We start from the raw sequence: 18,684 nt of genomic DNA on the forward strand, positions 1-18,684 counted from the left end.
TGAATGTACCTGTTGATTAGTGTCTCATGGACTCAAAGTTTCAGTCATCTGCGTCTCTAACAAGACAGCATGCTGGGAGCTTTCCACAGGAATGACAGCATCAGCTACATTCATGGTCATCTGCAAACATTTCAAAATATGAAAAACAAGTTTAAGTCTGATGTTATCACTGCATAATATTTAGTTACACTAATGCATGTTCTTAATGACAAATTTCTAAAGTTAAATTCAAGCCAACAGGCACGAAACTTCAACGACAAAATCATCAAATTCAATATTCCCTCCTCCTCCATCAACCTCTGCCTGTTTTCACACATATTGAATAAACAAGCTTAGTGGGGACATATCACACACCATGTCATGGTTCCTTATGGGGACCAATGCTAGACCAAGTCTCTAGGTTGTCAGATACTTAACACACAGTTTCTATTCATACAATGATGTAAGATGTGCTATGGGGACGTCGTGAATGTCCCAGAATAGAGTGATATTTTATCAAAAGTAACATCCCTATGAACATTAAAATCTGTCCTGAATATCCTATTACCATTATGTTTCTAGATGCATTTAAAAAAACAGCTTATTTACCTGCTTAAAGGGCATAAAAAGCAACAAACGGTGAGTTAGAAATATTCTAGGAGTAAAGTTTAAGTGCTAAACATGAATGTACCTGTTGATTAGTGTCTCATGGACTCAAAGTTTCAGTCATCTGCGTCTCTAACAAGACAGCATGCTGGGAGCTTTCCACAGGAATGACAGCATCAGCTGCATTCATGGTCATCTGCAAACATTTCAAAATATGAAAAACAAGTTTAAGTCTGATGTTATCACTGCATAATATTTAGTTACACTAATGCATGTTCTTAATGACAAATTTCTAAAGTTAAATTCAAGCCAACAGGCACGAAACTTCAACGACAAAATCATCAAATTCAATATTCCCTCCCTCCTCCATCAACCTCTGCCTGTTTTCACACATATTGAATAAACAAGCTTAGTGGGGACATATCACACACCATGTCGTGGTTCCTTATGGGGACCAATGCTAGACCAAGTCTCTAGGTTGTCAGATACTTAAAACACAGTTTCTATTCATACACTGATGTAAGATGTGCTATGGGGACGCGTGATCAGGTCCCAAAAGTGTTATTTTAAAAAAAATATCTTCTTCTAGGAATTAAAAAGTCTGTTGTAAATTTTAATTTAATTTAATTTCCCGATGAATTTAAAAAAAATTTTTTTTTTTTCCTTAAACAATGTTATTAAAAAACAACTTTAAAAAAATAAATAATTTTTCGGGTAAAATGTTAAAACAAAAAACAAATGTTTTTTTTGATTTTTTTTAGATTAACGTTAAGTTACAGTCCCCGATTGGTCTGTGTCACTAACGCCTGAGGGATGCATACCCTCAGCCTTGACCGGACCGCCTCCACTCTGACCTCGTCCAACCCCAAAGAAATAAAAGTATAAACAAGTTTTATGGTTATGTTATAACTTCTTAAAATTTAAAAACAACAATAAGTGTGGTTTTAAAATATTTTTTTATTTTTTAACCCCAAGCCAAGGCCCCAAGAACCTCCACCTAAAATTTATTAAAAACTAAATGCCCCCCCCCCCCCCCCCCCCCTCCCCCTTTTTTCAAAATTTCCATACACCCCCTTTAAGGGGGGCCTTCTCACACCCTTTGTGGTTTTCCTAGGGGGGGGGGAACTCAACCCCCACTTTTGTAGGTTTCCTTATGGGCACCAATCTTTTACTAATCCTATATTTTTTTAAATACTTAAGGGACGTTTTTTATTCCCCCAAGGTGGAGGGATATTTTATGAAAAATGTAACCCCCCCAAAAAATAAAATTTTTCCAAAATAAACATCCTCTTAAATTTTATAATCTGGCTTTAAAAAAAAATTTTATTTATTTTCCAGATGAAAGTAAAAATAAATATTTAAAGGTTGAAATAGTATAAAAGTAAGATTTAGGTTTTAAAAATTATTTTAGATGTACGTTTTGGTTTGATGCACTTAGGGTCCCGGTTTTCAGTGTCTCACGCACGAAAGCTTCCGGCATGCTCGCCACCAACACGACAGCATGCGGGGATTTCCTGCACACATGCCAACCTACCAACATTTCGAAAAATTGGTAAACATTTTAAATTATAAATTTATTTTTTTTAATTATTCAACACATAATTTTTAATACTTAATTTCAAATTTTTAAAGTAAAAATCCAGCCAACAGGCAACCCAACCGACACAAAACTTCAACAAAATAATCCTTCCCCCCCCCTCCCCCTCCCCCTGCATTCCCCCCTTTTTGATAAAACAAGTTGGGGGGACAAATTCACCCCCCATTTTTTGTTCCCTATGGGGGATTTTCTAAAGGGAACCTCTTTTTGTTCAAATATTTAACTCTTATTTTTCTTTTCATAATAGTTTTTTTTTATATCTGGGGGGAGGACGTTGAGGGGCCAGCCTAGAATGATATTTAAACAAAAAATTATTAACCTATTAATAATAAAATTTTTCCCTGAAAAATCTTTTCACATTATTTTTTTACTATTTTTTTAAAAAAAAATCTTTTTAAACTTCTTAAAGGGCAAAAAAAACAGCAAATTATGTAATAAATTTTTAGGAAGAAAATTTTTTGGATAAAAATGGTGGTACCTGTTGATTAGTGTCTCAAGGACACAAAGTTTCAGTCATCTGCGTCTCTAACAAGACAGCATGGTGGGAGCTCCCCAGGGGAAGGACACCCCCAGCTGCATTCGTTCTCCTCCCAAACTTTTACAAATGAAAACAACTTTTATAAGGCTGATGTTATCACGGCTGATTTTTTAGTTACATTATTTTTATTTCTAATTACGATTTTTCTCAAGAGCAAATCTACATCAACCACACACACATCAACAACCAAATCACCTAATCCAATATCACCTCCTCCCCCTTCCACCCCTCCCAGCTTTCCACCCTTATTGATAAAAAATGATTATTCGGGTGATATACCACACACCATATTGGTGGTTTTTTGGGTCACGGGGTCGACCAAACCTCTCGAGTCTTTTGGTTTTTTAAAACTTATTTCATATTTTCAATCTGTACTTAGGGATGGTCTGGGGGGGGGGTTTTTTTTCCCCAAAATAGAGTGTTTTTTAAACAAAAAATTCCATCCTAAGAACCTTAAAAACTTTTTTGATTATCCTCCTTCCATTATGTTTTTAGATGTACTTAAAAAAAAAGCTTATTTACCCATGCAGGGGGGAAAAAAAAACAAAAGGTGAGTTAGAAATATTCTAGGATTAATTTTTTTTTTAATTAAATTTTTATGGACTTTTTTTTGTTTCTCTCAGACTCAAAGTTTCAGTCATCCGTGGCTCTAACAAGACAGCGGGGGGGGAGCTTCAGGTGGGACAGAGTTCATCTGCTACTTTTTCTTATTTTGACAAACATTTAAAAATATAAACAAGTTTAAGGCTGATGTTTTACTTACACAAATTTTTTTTCTATAATACAATTTTCTAAAAATTAAATTCTTAAAGTTAAATAAACGCCAACGGCCACAAACTTCAAACGAAAAATTCCCAAATTCACTATTCCCCTCTCCCCCCCTTCACCCCCGGCCTTTTTTCCACATAATTGGATAAACAAGCCTAGTGGGGACATTTTCCCCCCCTGGGCGGGGTTCCAGGGGGGGCCCCTAGGTTGGCCCCTGGTTTTGACAGACATATAATACACCCCCTGTTTTTATACGTAGTTGGGGGATGCTTGGGGGACGCCGGGGATGTCCCAGATTAGAGGATATTTAATAAAAAGTAACATCCTTATAACCTTTAAAATTTGTCCTGGTACATCTTTTTCCATTATGCTTTTAAAAATACTTAAAATTACACATTTAACTTAGCTTAAAGGGCAAAAAAAGAAAAGCAAGGAGTTGGAAAATTATTATTTAATTAATTTAAGTGTAAAATGCTAATGTTACTTGTTTACTGGTCTCTTGGTTCCAGAACTCAAAGTCTCTGGCCTCTCATATGAGAGAGGTGGTGTGCGTGGGACAGAGAAAAGAGAGTTACATCCACAGCCATCTTCAAAGACATTTAAGTTCAAGTTTAGTTCTATTTTTTCATTATTTTAATTAATTTAATTTTTGTTTTTAATTTTTAACTAATAAATTAAGTTCAATCCAACCGGCCAGGAAAACCACCTAATAAAAAAATTAAATATTTCATTTTCCCCCCTCCCCCCTACAATTAAAACCTGTCTCGAATATCCCCTTACCCTTTCTTTTTTCTATACATAAAAAATAAAGGGGGATTCCTGTTCCACAATAGATTACCTTCCCATCATATGTACAGTGGAGACCAGAAGTGTACATACACTTGAAAGAAGAAACACATTTTTTTTTTTTTTCCTCACTGTCTGACATGAAATTAGACAATCACTTTTCCTGTTTTAGGTCCGTTAGGATTACCAAAATTATTTCTATTTGCTAAATGCCAGAATAATGAGAGAACGATTTTTTTATTACTTTCTTCAAAGTCAGAAGTTTACATACACTAAGATTATTATGCCTTTAAACAATTTGGGAAAGCCCAGATGATGATGTCATGTCTTTGGAAGCTTCAACAATGACAACATTTGAGTTAATTAGAGACACACACCTGTGGATGTATTGCAGCAGGAGCTCCACATAAGATGTTACAAAATTAATACACATACTTGAAAATCAAATACAAAACCAGTGGGTGTTTGAAAGTAAAATAAATATCTTAGGGTTTTACTGAGACATGTGTCTTTAGATAAGAACTGTTAACAGTTTGTTTTTGTTTACTTTTCAATCATACACTTCTACTCTTCTGTTGAAAATTTGGTCAAATATTTCACCTAAATACCTGCAGTTTGCTATATTCTGATGTTTTTCCGTGCAGTATCTGCAGCATCGTCCCAGTTTCCTTACAGGAGTCATTAAAGTTTAATCTCATTGTGTTTCATCTCCCATTTCTCACTCCGTCTAACTCCCATACACGCAACAACAGACACACACACACACACACACACACACACACACACACACACACACACACACACACACACACACACACACACACACACACATACACACAGAGACACAGACACAGACACAGACACACACACACCCACACACACACACGCTTACTACATGTTTGGGGACCTGTCATTGCTATAATGCATTCCCTAGCCCCTTACCCCAACCTTAACAATCACAATTGTGTTAGTGCCTAACCCTAACCCTAAAAGCAAGTCCTAACCCTCAAACAGGCCAGCATTTTGGTCCCCACAAAGCTGTCAGACCACAGCGGTGTAATGGTCTCCTGGCTTTTGGACCCCACAAATAGGGTAAAACATGCCCACACACACACACACACAAAGCCCTCCTCTTAATGCCTGATAGGATTGTCAGACCCAGCAGGTGGGAAACGCAGAGATCCAATCTCCGGGTCTGTCTAATTACTGACTCTGGCTGTAGATTCCTGCTTTACAACACACTGACATATGCTGTCAGGACGCGTCCCAGCTGCACGGCCTGACCCGACCTGCTGCCTCTTCACTCAGCTGGGCCTTCAACCCTGTATTTATCATCCATGGAGAGTTTTAGCGCCAGAAATCTGCCAGAGCAGCCAACGTGGTGACATTTAACATCAATGGATACAGTTATCAGAAGATGAGAGCTTGCACTGTGTGTGTGTGTGTGTGTGTGTGTGTGTGTGTGTGTGTGTGTGTGTGTGTGTGTGTGTGTGTGTGTGTGTGTGAGTGTGTGAAAGGGTCCGCACACTGGAAACATGCAACAAAGCTGACACATTGATAACATATGACTGCGTTTTTCTGTGATGGCTGCCAAGTTAAGAACAATAAGGCTCTCTCTTTCTGACTCACTCCATTTTCCCCCTCTACATCTCTCCTCTCCCAAAGCACACACACTCACCTGTAACACCTGGTGGGTTTGCCGTCCAAACTCCGGCATGTTCCTGTTCAGGCGGTCCATGTCCACTGAGCTGTCCACAGCTCCCTGCGACACATGAAGATCCTGAGGGAGGAAATGAGGACGTTGATATTAGCCACAAAATGATGTAACGGATGCCGTCATGGGGTGACTTCATCTCTAACGGCTAGCCACAGTATCAAAATCTTACGTGTCAGATGTGGATACGTGAGAACAAAGTGTTTTAAAAAGTCTATTAAACTCACTTTTTTCACAACTATTTAAGACAACTGAGCCATATTTAGCGGGATTCCCCCTCCCCACTACACACTAATGTGTCAAGGTGTGATTCATGCTGTCAGCACAAACACACACAACAGATGGTCGACAGCGTTTAGCAACACACTCTGAGGAAGTAACACACACACACACACACACGCATTTAAGTCTCTTGGTAGTTGACACATCCACTGGAAGTCAGCCACCCTTGGTTGCTCTCGCGTCTCTCAGTTCTATGAAAGCACACACACACAGTGTTCACAAATTCCTCCCATATTACGCACTCATTTTTGGGTATTTCCAGCAAGTCAGCACTGAATGAACGGCTATAAATATATTCCATGTCTATATTGGTGCATCTGTGTCCAGATTCTATACAAGGGTGAATATCATGCAATCACTTTTGCAGTCATTCTATGAGATGTGTGAAGCTTGTGGCTGTGAGCAAAACCATCCAGAAAGGGTAGAAAACAAACTGTTATGGCAATCACAGAGAACCAGAGACTACCCGGGGTCATTTGCATGCCTAAAATGTTTTGCAGCAGGGATGGAAAATATGGTTCTGATGCTCCCTGCCTTCAGGATAACAAAACACTGCTGCAATATCCTCATATTTGCTCTTCTGACAGACCCGTGAAATGATATTCGGCAGTGGAGTCAGCTGCAGGGAAGGAAATCACAAAACAGCCAGAAAATAAAAATAAATGTTGAGAAAATTCTGTCTGAAAATGCTTCAGTGCAATAAGAAACTCTTCTTTTCTGAGCCAGAAGAAGCAAGAATTCACCCAACTACAAACATTTCCCCCTGCAATGTTTCTCTTTACCAACTTCTTAGCCTTAAAGTGTCCTCTGTTGTCTCTTCATATCATAATTACCTTCCTCCAGTTGTCCAGCAAATGCATAGCCTCCATAGCAAAGAGCTGCTCCTGGCTAACTGACTCAATCCTATCAGTGTGAACTTGATTGAGAAGGACACCCGCTAAGACTGCAGAGTGAATTCAATTTCTTCAACAACGCTTCTTTCCATTAAACACAGATTGTCTCTTTGTCTTGATCTGGGTCCTTTGTCTAAAGCTACTGCTGCTGTATCCTCCACAAACTCCCATTCAGGAGGTGGACCTGTTGCTGCTTGCTCCACTAAACTAAGACCTACATTCCTGACTGGCAGCACCAAAGTCCCAGATAACAGAGAGATGTGTGTGCGCGTGTGTGTGTGAGTGTTAGTGCGCGCATGTGTAAGCAGTGATCAAAAGAGAGAAGGAGAAGAAAAGAGGAACGGAGGAAGAGTGATGACTGAAGTGAGTTGATACAAATAAAGATCAGACATAAAGAGGTGAACATGCTGAAGGAGGAGCAACCATGTCTTCCTTGTTGATTTGTTTATTTCCAGTTGAAAGACATGAATATGAAAAGATTAAAATCTTCAATCATGTTTTATATATAATACAATGTATTATGTTGATATCCAGGGGTCAGATCTGAACAGGAAAACTGCATCATACGCATATACTTCAGTTTAAAGCCCCCCTCCAGTCAATAATCAGTGTTTCTTCTCAATCCTACAGTGAGCTGTTTGAATGCTGTCTGTACAGAGTTTGACACTAGAAGGATGTTTTCACATTCATCTGCTGAAAGTGGAAAGTTTCTCTGTGCTAATTATAAAATCTGATTGTAAGGGGCGGGGCCTACCAGCAGGATTTGTGACATCACAAATAGTTAGGGAGTCAGTCCTGGTCCAGTATGCAACTTGTACAGTGTGATGTAGAAACCTGAAGCCACCAGTGCACATCCACTGAGAATGGACTTTACAGTGAAGGAGGAGACATCTTGTGTCCAGCAGCAAAACTTTAGATATGAACAACATTTGCATATTCAGAGATTGTGGGATTTTTATATATGAGGCATAAGGAACAGATGACTTTTAAAGGTTTTTAATGTGGAGATAATCCTTTTTTTTTTGCATATCATATAAAAAACATATCAGACACACATTATTGTTCCAAGCACACTATTGTATATATGTCTTAATACATGTCTGGAGGGAATCATTAAACATTTAAATGTTAGATACATATTTTTGAGTAATTTTAAATGTTTATATGGATGTCCAATCAGTGTTGATGTAGCCAATTGAAGTACTACATTTCACAATGGTGCTATATTTACCAAGAGAGCTGAGTTCACCTGCAGTGCCTACATGTACCAGGATGCATTGCATGCGAGCCTCTAACACCGGTGCCTACTGAGCAAGCTAAGCTAGCAGTTGGGTGCAAATCAAAGTTATGCAGCGTTGCCAAGAAAATGAATCCCTGCAGTTTGACCATTTCGTTTTTACACGTAGCTGTATCGTTACCTTCCAGCTCCGAGGAGAAACGGCCTGTAGTTCCACCTTCACACCAACTACAGCGCTGGTGCTGGAAGAAGCTGAACTACCAGCAGCCACACATCAAAGTCCGCTAAGACTGGTGGACGCTACAGTAGGTAGCATGTATAATCACTTGCTACCTTACTCATCGTTATAAGTGTATAAGCTGGTATAAAACGTGGATGGATAGATGGGGATTGATATTAAAAACATCCTTCGAGGTGTAAATCAGGCTTAGAACTAGTGTGTGTTTGTTCCCACCACATCAAAGCCCATTTCCCTCAGACTGGGGGGAGGACATCAGCAGCTTTTCTTTCTTCAGATTCAGAAACTCTCACTGGACACACAAAGAACTCTCAATCTCTCTATTTCTTTTTTTCTGTCCCTCCCTCTCTCCCTCTCATGCCAGGGCAGAAAGGCTGGCATTGTTTTCTGTAGAGCAGGCATGGATCACTCCTCACACATGAGGGAATCTTTTTTTTTTTTTTTTGGAGTTATGAAAGCGAGGGAAGGAGGGAGGGAGGCTCACCATTTAGTTGGAATGCAAAAATGTAGAAGCAGGGAGGGGAACTGGAAACCCTGCCAACAAGATGGTTAAAAAAAATGTAGATGGGATGAATAATAAAGATAATAGAAAGAGGGAAAAAATGTGAAATGAAATGCAGCTGTAGACAGGGTTATCTTTTTCAGTGTGCCAACCGATAGAATTGAAAACAGCACCAGCACAACACTCTTTGTTTGTCCATTAATGTGTTATGTTTCAGTGTCTGTGCATGCAAAAGAGCTGTAGTTGAATTTCCTAAAACGTTACTATATCACATATATTTATTCACATTATATACTGTGATAGATGTAAGATTTTAGCCATGGCCACCCCCTATCCCACAATACATAGTGTGTCAAGTTATCAACAATTAATATACAACGTTAGACTTTCAAAATAAAGTCTGCTGAGCAACATTTTATGAGTTGAAACGGTCGTACTTTGGCTACGTTTAGGCACAAAAACTACTTGGTTGTGTTCAGTCAAAGTAACATAACATAACGATATGTAACGCACCACAACGCAACGTAACGTAATTAAAAAGAAGTTAGGAACATTAACAGAGGTCTCCTGGGTAAAAGCCCCCAACCGCCATATGGACTTTCTCACTCTTTATACTACATCGCCTGACTTCTACGACACATTAGAACATTACATCAGACAGACACGTCTGCAAATGACACTACCGGAGTTCCTGTCCCACTTTGCAGCATAGGGCCACTGACCAAGCTGCAGCAACTGACAGATGTTGGATGGTCAAACCAACCAGCAATTGGTATCATCATCCTTGGGATGCTGCTCACGGGGCAAATACTTACAGTATGTCAAGCTAAAAGTGTGGGTGAAGTCGGTTTACTAGTGGGTAATTATTCCACTTCCATGGCAACCAGTCAGAGTTACTGAATGCTTGTAATGAAAACACAGTATAGGCTCATTAAATGCAGTCTGTGCTTTACAATAGCCTGCTTTTATAGTAGAGTAAAAGGGAAAAGAACAGGAAAGGGGAGGTTCTAGTGGGTGAAGTGTGTCTGTGGGTCTGTGTAGGGGAGGTTTGCCAGTCTCTCATCCAGCAGCAGTCACTCCACTGGGAGAAATAAACTGGTCACTTAAACAGGCTGGGGGTCATATCAGAGAATGTGGAAATAATCAGGAATGTGAAAACAAAAGGATGGGTCATTTTATACTCATCTGAGGAGAACATGCCTATTATGTTTGAATACTGTTCAGAAAATGTTCGTTGTCCACTCATCGTTGTGCAACTGTTCTATTCTTACTCAGTGGCATTTTTCCATTGACGGGCCAAATTGTGTCTTTGCCCAGTTCACACATTTTGAACAAAAGTACAGTTTACATTTGTGAAATCTAAATATAGTGTATTCTGTAGAATTCCACATTTGTTTCTTATTTTCTCACAATTTTCAACGATATAGCTTGAGATGATATTTTATATATTTTTAAGAAGATACTACAGCATTGCTTTGTGACTGCTTGAAAGCGCTATAAAAATAAAATGTACTTAGTAGCTACAACAGCATATGATCATGTCTGGTTCAAAATATACCCAAGACCAAAGGTCAGGGGTCAGAGGTCACTGTTTGAAGTTACGGAACAAAGTTGTGCCCTAAAGCTGCACAAATCTGTGTTCTGTATGATGTAACTAACACTCCTACCAGCCTGTTACATGTTTGCAGGTTTGGTCACGTGTTCAAATGGTTTGGCCGGAGAATAGATGCAGTCTGTAGCCACAGGCGAGACGCTTTATGATCACAGCAGAAAAAATCTCTGGAAACAGTGATGAGGATTAAATGAACGGACTTGAAGGAGGCACTGAGGCTTTGCAGGTGTGTCACAAACTTCCTTGTAAACACACCTGGCTGCTTTATGGAGGTCCACCGGACATGGATCTGTATGCAAATAATGGTAAGTACACAAAACAACTTGTAAAGACAAATAACTGTCTAGTCTTTATCCCTTAAGAAGCCCGGCTCCAAAAGCACAGAGCTCTGTAGCCTGTAACACCGGTACATTCAACCTGTAGTGTTGTGTTGGAAGCTTTTCATAATCTGACATCAAGATTCCTACGGTGCTGTGAGGTTTTATCCCCATTAGTGGGTCTGTCTCCAAGCGAGGGCACCATCAGATGGCTAAGACATCTGTCAGCCATTGTGTTGCCTGATAGCAGTAGAAGCTAACATAGCTCACAGACAATGTCAGTGTTTAGGAATAAAAACACTTCTATGAACTCATGTGGTTGTGGAATCAGATCTTAACTAACTCTATGATGTTATGGTATGTTATGTAATGCCATTAGCAGCTAACAGTCCTGTGTTTATAAGCCATAGCCATGACAAATGATATATTTACATTGCTTGTCACATGCATGCATAATATTGGGTTACAATACCAGTAAGTACTCATTTAACATGCCACTGCTGCTGCATTCCTGTTGGTGTTGTTTGTCCTTTCTTTTGGTTGGTTAGTAGATTAGCCTACATGGCTATCGGCCAATGAGCATCTCCATCAGGAAGACGTAAACAAGTGATTACTGAGTGTGTATGCTCTGTATGTGTATAACTTGAACTTGTACAAAAGACAGGGCAAGCTTTGTCCTTTAAAATATAACTCCCATGAATTAGACAAATTCATTTTGGGCACCTTTCAGTCAACAGTTAAAAGCTATAATAACTTTTTGGCGATTATAAAGCTGCACTGGCCCTTTAAAGGCCAACTGGTAAAAGCTAGTTGGGGTTTGAATTGGGGACACAAAAATTAGTATTTTCTTTTACAGCAGACATTTTGACTTGTCATAGCAGGAAGAGTTACTAATAACGTTAACCGTGTCTTTTTATGTATCACAGTAAGTCATTACTGTTATTGTCGAAGGAACCAGGGTGATGGTAGGTCCCGGGTTGGACTAGAAAAATATGTCACCCCTGCTGCCACAAGCTGAGAGCCTTCGAAATGGCTGCCAGAGGATGGATCACATCGCCTGTCTTTAAGTGTCAAGGTAGCAGGAGATCCCACCGACAGAAGACAAACAGACCAAGATGAGTGTTACTGACTCTACATTAGTCAGCTGAGAGCAGAGAGGAGATAGCAGGATGATGGAGGAGGGACATTAGGACAGACAGTAGGCAGCAGAAGAGCTGATACTTTCTTGGTTCTATCTTGTCCAGCCAGCTGCCACCGCACAGCTCTGTTCGGCCCTCCTGAGTTCTGATAATGAAGCCTGTTGGATAATCCTCCCTCGGCAGAGACATCTCTCTTTCCATCCCTCCACAGTTCTCTCCGTCTGTCTATTTCTCTTCAATAGTCTTTCTCTTCAGTCATAAAATCCCCTTATCGTTTTTATGCCCTCTCTGGCTGCATTCTCTCTGACCTTTAGAAGGGTTTCTTTTTACAGACACACGTTTATTTATTTTCGTAACATATACTTAAACTGTACATTCATTTCCTGGAGACTTTCCCTCGGGGGGATCTAGGAAAACATTCCATATGGGGTGGCAAAAGATTGGCATGGAGACTTGTGTGGGGGTGGCAGAAATAAATGCTGATTTAATCGCAAACAAATATCAATATTTGCTTGGAAAAGCCCACAAATGATGATATTTGATCTCAAAAGCATTACATTATTGTGGCACATAAAGCACTGAACAGAAATATCCGAAGGTGGCATTAGAAATATTTATATTTCCAAATCTTCAGTCATTTCTCCAAATGTCTTTTTTCATTTAACATTTAACATGATTTTTTTCCTTCACTTGTCACTTATGTGGTAATAAGATATCATTAACTTAAGGTAATGGGTGAAAGCTGCCACCCCTCTAGAGCTGCCCCTGACATTAACCACTTCTTCCCAAACCCTACCCTTAACCACTGACCTAAAAATCAGCTTTTCCTCAGTTGGGGACACGGCTTTAGTCTGAAACAGTAGTCAGAAACACACACACACAGTCACACTCATAGTGGCAGCTCTAAAGCTACAATTCAAACATGAAACAATGAAAGTCTTACTGCAAGAGCAGTGATATCGACTCAAAGACAAATGTCAGGTTTCTCCAGTGGCCATCATCGGCATCACAGTGTCTTCTGCTCAGGAAACTGAAGCTGAAGATACATTTTTACCATTTCAGGCAGTGTAACTTTGTTTTTCTCTGATTGAGGCGGCCAAGGCCAAATGACACATTCTGTTTTTGGACAGAACCCACAGAAATGCAGTATATTTGCACCGTGGGAAGAAGGGTGGATTCACTATATAGGGTCCTTTTCAGGCAAGACAACATGCTGACCATATGCTGTGTATACATTTACAAATCATAAAAGATAAATTATATGAAACGTTGCTTTTGATGCCGCATGTACAAAGAAAAGTGTTTTTAAAATCACCCCATACCAGCTGTAAAATTCTCTGAGATAAGTGGTTCTCTCAGCTGAATGTACATGGCTCAGCTGAGTGTTGTGAACTAATGGGATGAGATGAGGTAACTGATTTGGATGCAAAATCATAACAACAATGACAAGATAGTTAAACATCTGGAAAACACAACATAAATTACACAAGTCTACTTTTATGGAATGGCAGACATTCAGCTCAGAGCTGAAAGTGAATTTATGGCAGTGAGGAGGAGGCGGAACAGTTCTCACACACAACATATATGTACAAAACCACAGTCTGACAACACCCAGCAGACAGCCTTCATCTGCTCACAACTGCAAAAACCCTCAGACACTCATAGTTTGGTCATATAGAGACACCTAAATCTAATCACCCAAAGTGAGTTATTGCTGAAAAACACAAAGGTCATTTCTAATGTCAGATATGTAAAAGTTAGTGATTTACGTTCATGAACAATCCAATGTCAATCCAACAGCTCTTGAAAAGAACTGTTGGATCTTTTTATCTGTGTGCCTAAATTTTCTTTGACAGGAGGGGCACAACTGGGGCACTGACTTATGCAGGGTGGCATAAAGTATGTCTCCATGGGGTACCCATAGAACCCATTTTCATTCAGATATTTTGAGGTCAGAGGTCAGGGGGCCTCTTTGAAAATTAAGCCAAACTTTGGAGCATTACTTCCCAATATGCGTGGTTGGTACCAATGGATGCCTTAGGTCATCTAGTTTCAGAGCCTGTAACAGCCTTTGAAAGGCAGTGTGAAGGGGAAGAGGGGAAGAATAACGGTGAATCCACTCCCCTTTACATGAACAGTGAGTGAGTAAGAGTTGCACGAACTGCATCAAGGTAAGGCAGCATCATTTACATGATCATTTACATTCAAAGTAGTAAATTCACTGACCAAGCAGAGGGATATGGCATCACCGTACGTAATGTTTACACTGCAGATCACTTATACAAGTAATTTAGTGCTGCAAAATGAAATTATATTGGTGAAATGTCTAAGTTTGAATCTGATCCAAAGCTTACCCTATTGTTATCCTGATTATTTTGCAGATAAACATTGTAACCCCCACCCCCAGCTCCAATCACTAGTACATTTGCATGTATACAGATATATAACATAAGCCTTACATACCACAGCCTAAACTAGTCTGTAATGCTCATCCTTAGGTGGACCTTCAAAATACATACCCTGGCACTGTCCATGCCGGCTCCTTTCTACTATGACAGGTCAAAATGTCTGCTGTCATGTCCGCCAACCAGGCTGGTATTTGACATGAGAAAGGAGATGAGACATTGGTGAGTGGCACTCTATGGGATTTGTTCAACAGACTAGCAGACCGAGGTGACAGAGGAGGTTTCCAGTCTAACATCAATGTCTGTCTTTGGTTTGATTCATCTTGGTGGACCTAAGAGAACATATATGACCTCTTAGCACTAGTCTTGGAATTTCTGGAATTTCATGGAATATTTTAGAGGTATATACCAGACAAGGGGTGTCAGGGAATGTAATTTACAACTTGTTCAAAGGAAAACCAGGAAGGAAAAACGTTTAGACTTTTTTTAACATGGTTTTTGACTTCTGACCTTAAATGTATTGGAGGTCATAAAGAACTCCTGGAGCAGTTATTATTTGGTAAGACACACAGAAAGAAGTCCAACTATGGAAGTTTGCGCGTTGACAAATCATGTCCTTCAAGTTTTTTTCACTATTTTCTACCCCATAATATATAGCAGACTGTGTAGGCATCAGTGCTCTCACTCTAGTGGTTGCATCCAAACCTAAACATAGCATTTACAAGCTTTATGGGCCGAGCCTGAAAAGCTTTGGTTAGTGGCATCTTTAGTTGTGGCGTCTCGGCTTCAAGAAACAACTACTACAAAAAACAACAGCGACAACTTTTTCTTTTCTGAGCTTTGACAACTTATCTTGTCACAAATCCATCAAGTAGTTAGAGGTAGATAGTTTTGTATAGATTATATGGTTATTTACTTGGATCAGATTGATACTACTTGATCATTTATATTATTCAAATACATTTGAAAATTTGCAAAAAAATAATTCTTTAAGCAGTGCGTTTGTACTCAAAGACTCAAAGAAAGAGTTTGGGGGCAGCAGGAGGAAGTGTGTGACAGATAGAGGAAGAAGATGTCACACAGAGAGGCTTCATCCAGCAGTCTGAGTGCCACTATATGTAGACTTCCTGTACAGCCAGCCGAGCCAGGGACCATTTCCTGTTAGTGACACAGGCCGAGGTCAGGGTTAGCCTCTGCTGTGGGACAGGACTGACCCCAACTATGAACACTACTAATGTTATTGTTACATCTGCTCACACTTCTACATTTTAGTTTTACCATTTGAGTTCTGATTACAGCAGGTGGTGGAATGGCAACTGGGGGAACAAAAATGGAAACAAAAAACAGAAATCCGGTAGCTTTTTGTTTTTGTTTTCACATTTCAAAACGAAAGTCCGTCAGCAGCAAACTGACCGAAAAAGATATCCTCTTAGCTTAAAAAAATCAGAATTTATTATCAGTTTGATACTAGAATGATGAGTATTGGGCGCCCGGTTAGCTCAGTGGGTAGAGCTGGCGACCCATGTACCGAGGCTTAGTCTTTGCTGCAGCGGCCCAGGGTTCGAACCCGACCTGTGGCCCTTTGCTATGTGTCATCCCCTCTCCCCCCCCTGTCTATCTTCAGCTGTCACTATCATAAAGGCAATAAAAAGCCCCAAAAAATACTTAAAGAAAAGAATGATGAGTCTTATATATTTCTGTTTATCATGAGGATTTGTCCATCTACATATGAATATTAAACTATGTGCAGTTGTTTCAATATCTAGATAAGAAGCTCCATATAGTCTGTTACATATGACGCTACAGGCCGCAGCTGCTTAGCTTAGCCTATCATAACCTCAATAAAACCATAAGCTGTCCTTTTAGCAGGTTTTTGTAGCGCTTTAACAAACAATATAATATGTTAACCAGTGAGCTTTAGTGGTGCTAGTGGGAAGATTTTGTTACAGAGCTAGCTAGCTGTTTCCCCCCTTTTCCAGTCTTTATGCTAACATAAGTTAACAGGTCTATTTTGGATCATCATTTTGTTTTTTCAGACACAGCAGGTACATAGTTTTTTTAAATATCCAAAAGATAAACCCACACACTATTTGCCCAGTATCAAACAGCATACAGACAAAGTTAGCTGCTAACTAGTGACCATAGTGGAGCATTTAGCAGCTAAAGACATAGCAGGAGTTGGTCCAAAATATAAATATAGATCATAAGGTGACTAGAAACATAACTCCAAATGGATGCTAATGTAGCTCTGTGTCTGCTGGATATGAAACGGTATGTTAATACTTTAGCCAAAACAACTTTAGGCCACAATATGTGAAACAAACAGAAATTTGAGGGTAATTGTTCTGTAACTTTTCTAACATGTTAGCCAGAACAACTTTATATGGGTGTTTGGCTGCCCCCAAGTGGTCCAAAAAAAAAAAAAAAAAAAAAACTTTATGCAGCTTTAAATAGATGTGGACTGCTTTCACAAGTGACTGGTTCCATGATGGAAAACTTGAAGGTTACAGCTGGGTTTGAACTGGAGCATTGAAACTGGTGTTTCAGTTGTCTCAAGAAAAGATTAATCTGGCTAGAAAAGCTCCTTGGCAGCTGTCAATTAATTGGTCAGATATGTGGTGCAGGAAAAGATTTCTTTTGGGAAAGTGGGACAGGTTTTAAATCAGATTTGAATGCACTCTGACAAACCAGCCTGTCAGCGGGGTCTTGTTCCAATCAATGAATTATGTGCTGACACAAACAGACACATTACAGCCACTTTCAGAACTTTTCCAAAGAAAAGATTTATTTGGTTTGAATGATGAATTACTTTTTGTTTTGAATGATTACCTCTATTTACCACAGATAAGACTAATCCAAACCACCACACATTAAAATGCAAATCTATGCACAGCGAGATACCAGTGTATCCCTCGTAGCCTGATAGCATGAGTAAACACAGATTCATTATTCTGGCACGAAACGCGGAGCATTGGAGGGACGCCATTATCAGCCGGCAGCTAAACAGACCATCTGCCCTGTGTCTGTGTCGTGTACAGACACAAAGTGGTGTGAACACACACATGCATAACTCTACACACACAAACATACTGTACACACTGGAACGGTGATGAGAGGTTATAGAAATGCTGTTGAATCCCAGGACCAGAGGAGAAAACAGGGGGAGGAAAGTGACAGAATATACCTCTCGCCTTCCAGTGACTACTACTAAGATACCCTTGAGTTCAACTGTCTAATCTGTGTTTGTACAGTACTGAAAAATAGTACGATCCTCAGGTGACTTTCCACAGATGAATACAGGTTATAACATAAATGCTGAGGTAAACAGAGCAAATGACACAACAGGAAAACGGCTGTTGTGGCGTGTGTTTGTCATCAAAGCTGTGAAATCACTGCCAGCAGAGATGTGTGAAACTGCAGCGCGGCAGTTCTGAGGATCAGGGAGCCTGTCATTACCAGATTATTGTCTCCAGTGACAGTAGAAATTATACCTCAAAGTCTCCATGAAAGAATACTTGTTGTCAGTATCCAAACCACTGTTATCCAACACTGCAAAATGGTAACTTTGAGTAAGGCGCTGAGCTGGAGCCACAGGCAGAGATGACTCAGTGTTTCTCTGGCTGCCTTTTTACTCCAGAGTAGAAGTGGAAACAGTTGAAAAATATCTTTTTTTTTTTTTTTTCACTTTTTGAAAAGCACACCTCTGTTTGTTACAGTAAATTATTAAACATTTGATTCCTTGCCAACCCCCTGCTCAGTAACGTTGCAGCTGTATTGCATTGGCTCAATATTTCCACTCGCTGTGTTGCTGCTAGGAAGCTGTGAAAAGTTTGCTCCACTGAAAATCCATCTTTTGAGGATCAATAGTGAGCTCTTGTGGGCTTGCAAAGATGGCATACTGAAAACAAACTGCGGTCTTTTGTGAAGGAGTGTGCTACAAACTTTTCAGATCCATTCTTTATTCCTGATCCGGGTGAGAATATCATTCTCAAAACACAGATATCTGGAGATGTGTTCCTTTAATAACACTGTGTTCAAGCTTCTACTGAAACAAATCTTTGCTGGAGTCCA

At 39.7% G+C, this 18,684-nt stretch overlaps 1 protein-coding gene across 22 annotated transcripts in view; it reads right to left on the bottom strand.

The window, feature by feature from the left end:
• Positions 1-18,684, bottom strand: part of phldb1b (pleckstrin homology-like domain, family B, member 1b) — a 127,829-nt gene that overhangs the window by 87,446 nt on the left and 21,699 nt on the right. For 7 of the 22 annotated variants that reach the window (XM_051399219.1, XM_051399220.1, XM_051399212.1 and 4 more), the window contains exons 1-2: positions 7,104-7,345; positions 5,953-6,054 (exon numbers count right to left, since the gene is read on the bottom strand). In XM_051399219.1, coding sequence (XP_051255179.1) covers positions 5,953-6,054; positions 7,104-7,139 — 138 coding nt within the window. In that variant the 5' untranslated portion in view covers positions 7,140-7,345. Of the gene's footprint in view, positions 1-5,952; positions 6,055-7,103; positions 7,348-18,684 lie in introns of those variants that run through there. The other 15 variants (XM_051399201.1, XM_051399206.1, XM_051399204.1 and 12 more) reach the window with 5 other exon arrangements.

This window comes from Dicentrarchus labrax, unplaced genomic scaffold, assembly GCF_905237075.1.
Source record: "Dicentrarchus labrax unplaced genomic scaffold, dlabrax2021, whole genome shotgun sequence".
Classification (NCBI taxonomy): Eukaryota; Metazoa; Chordata; class Actinopteri; family Moronidae; genus Dicentrarchus; species Dicentrarchus labrax.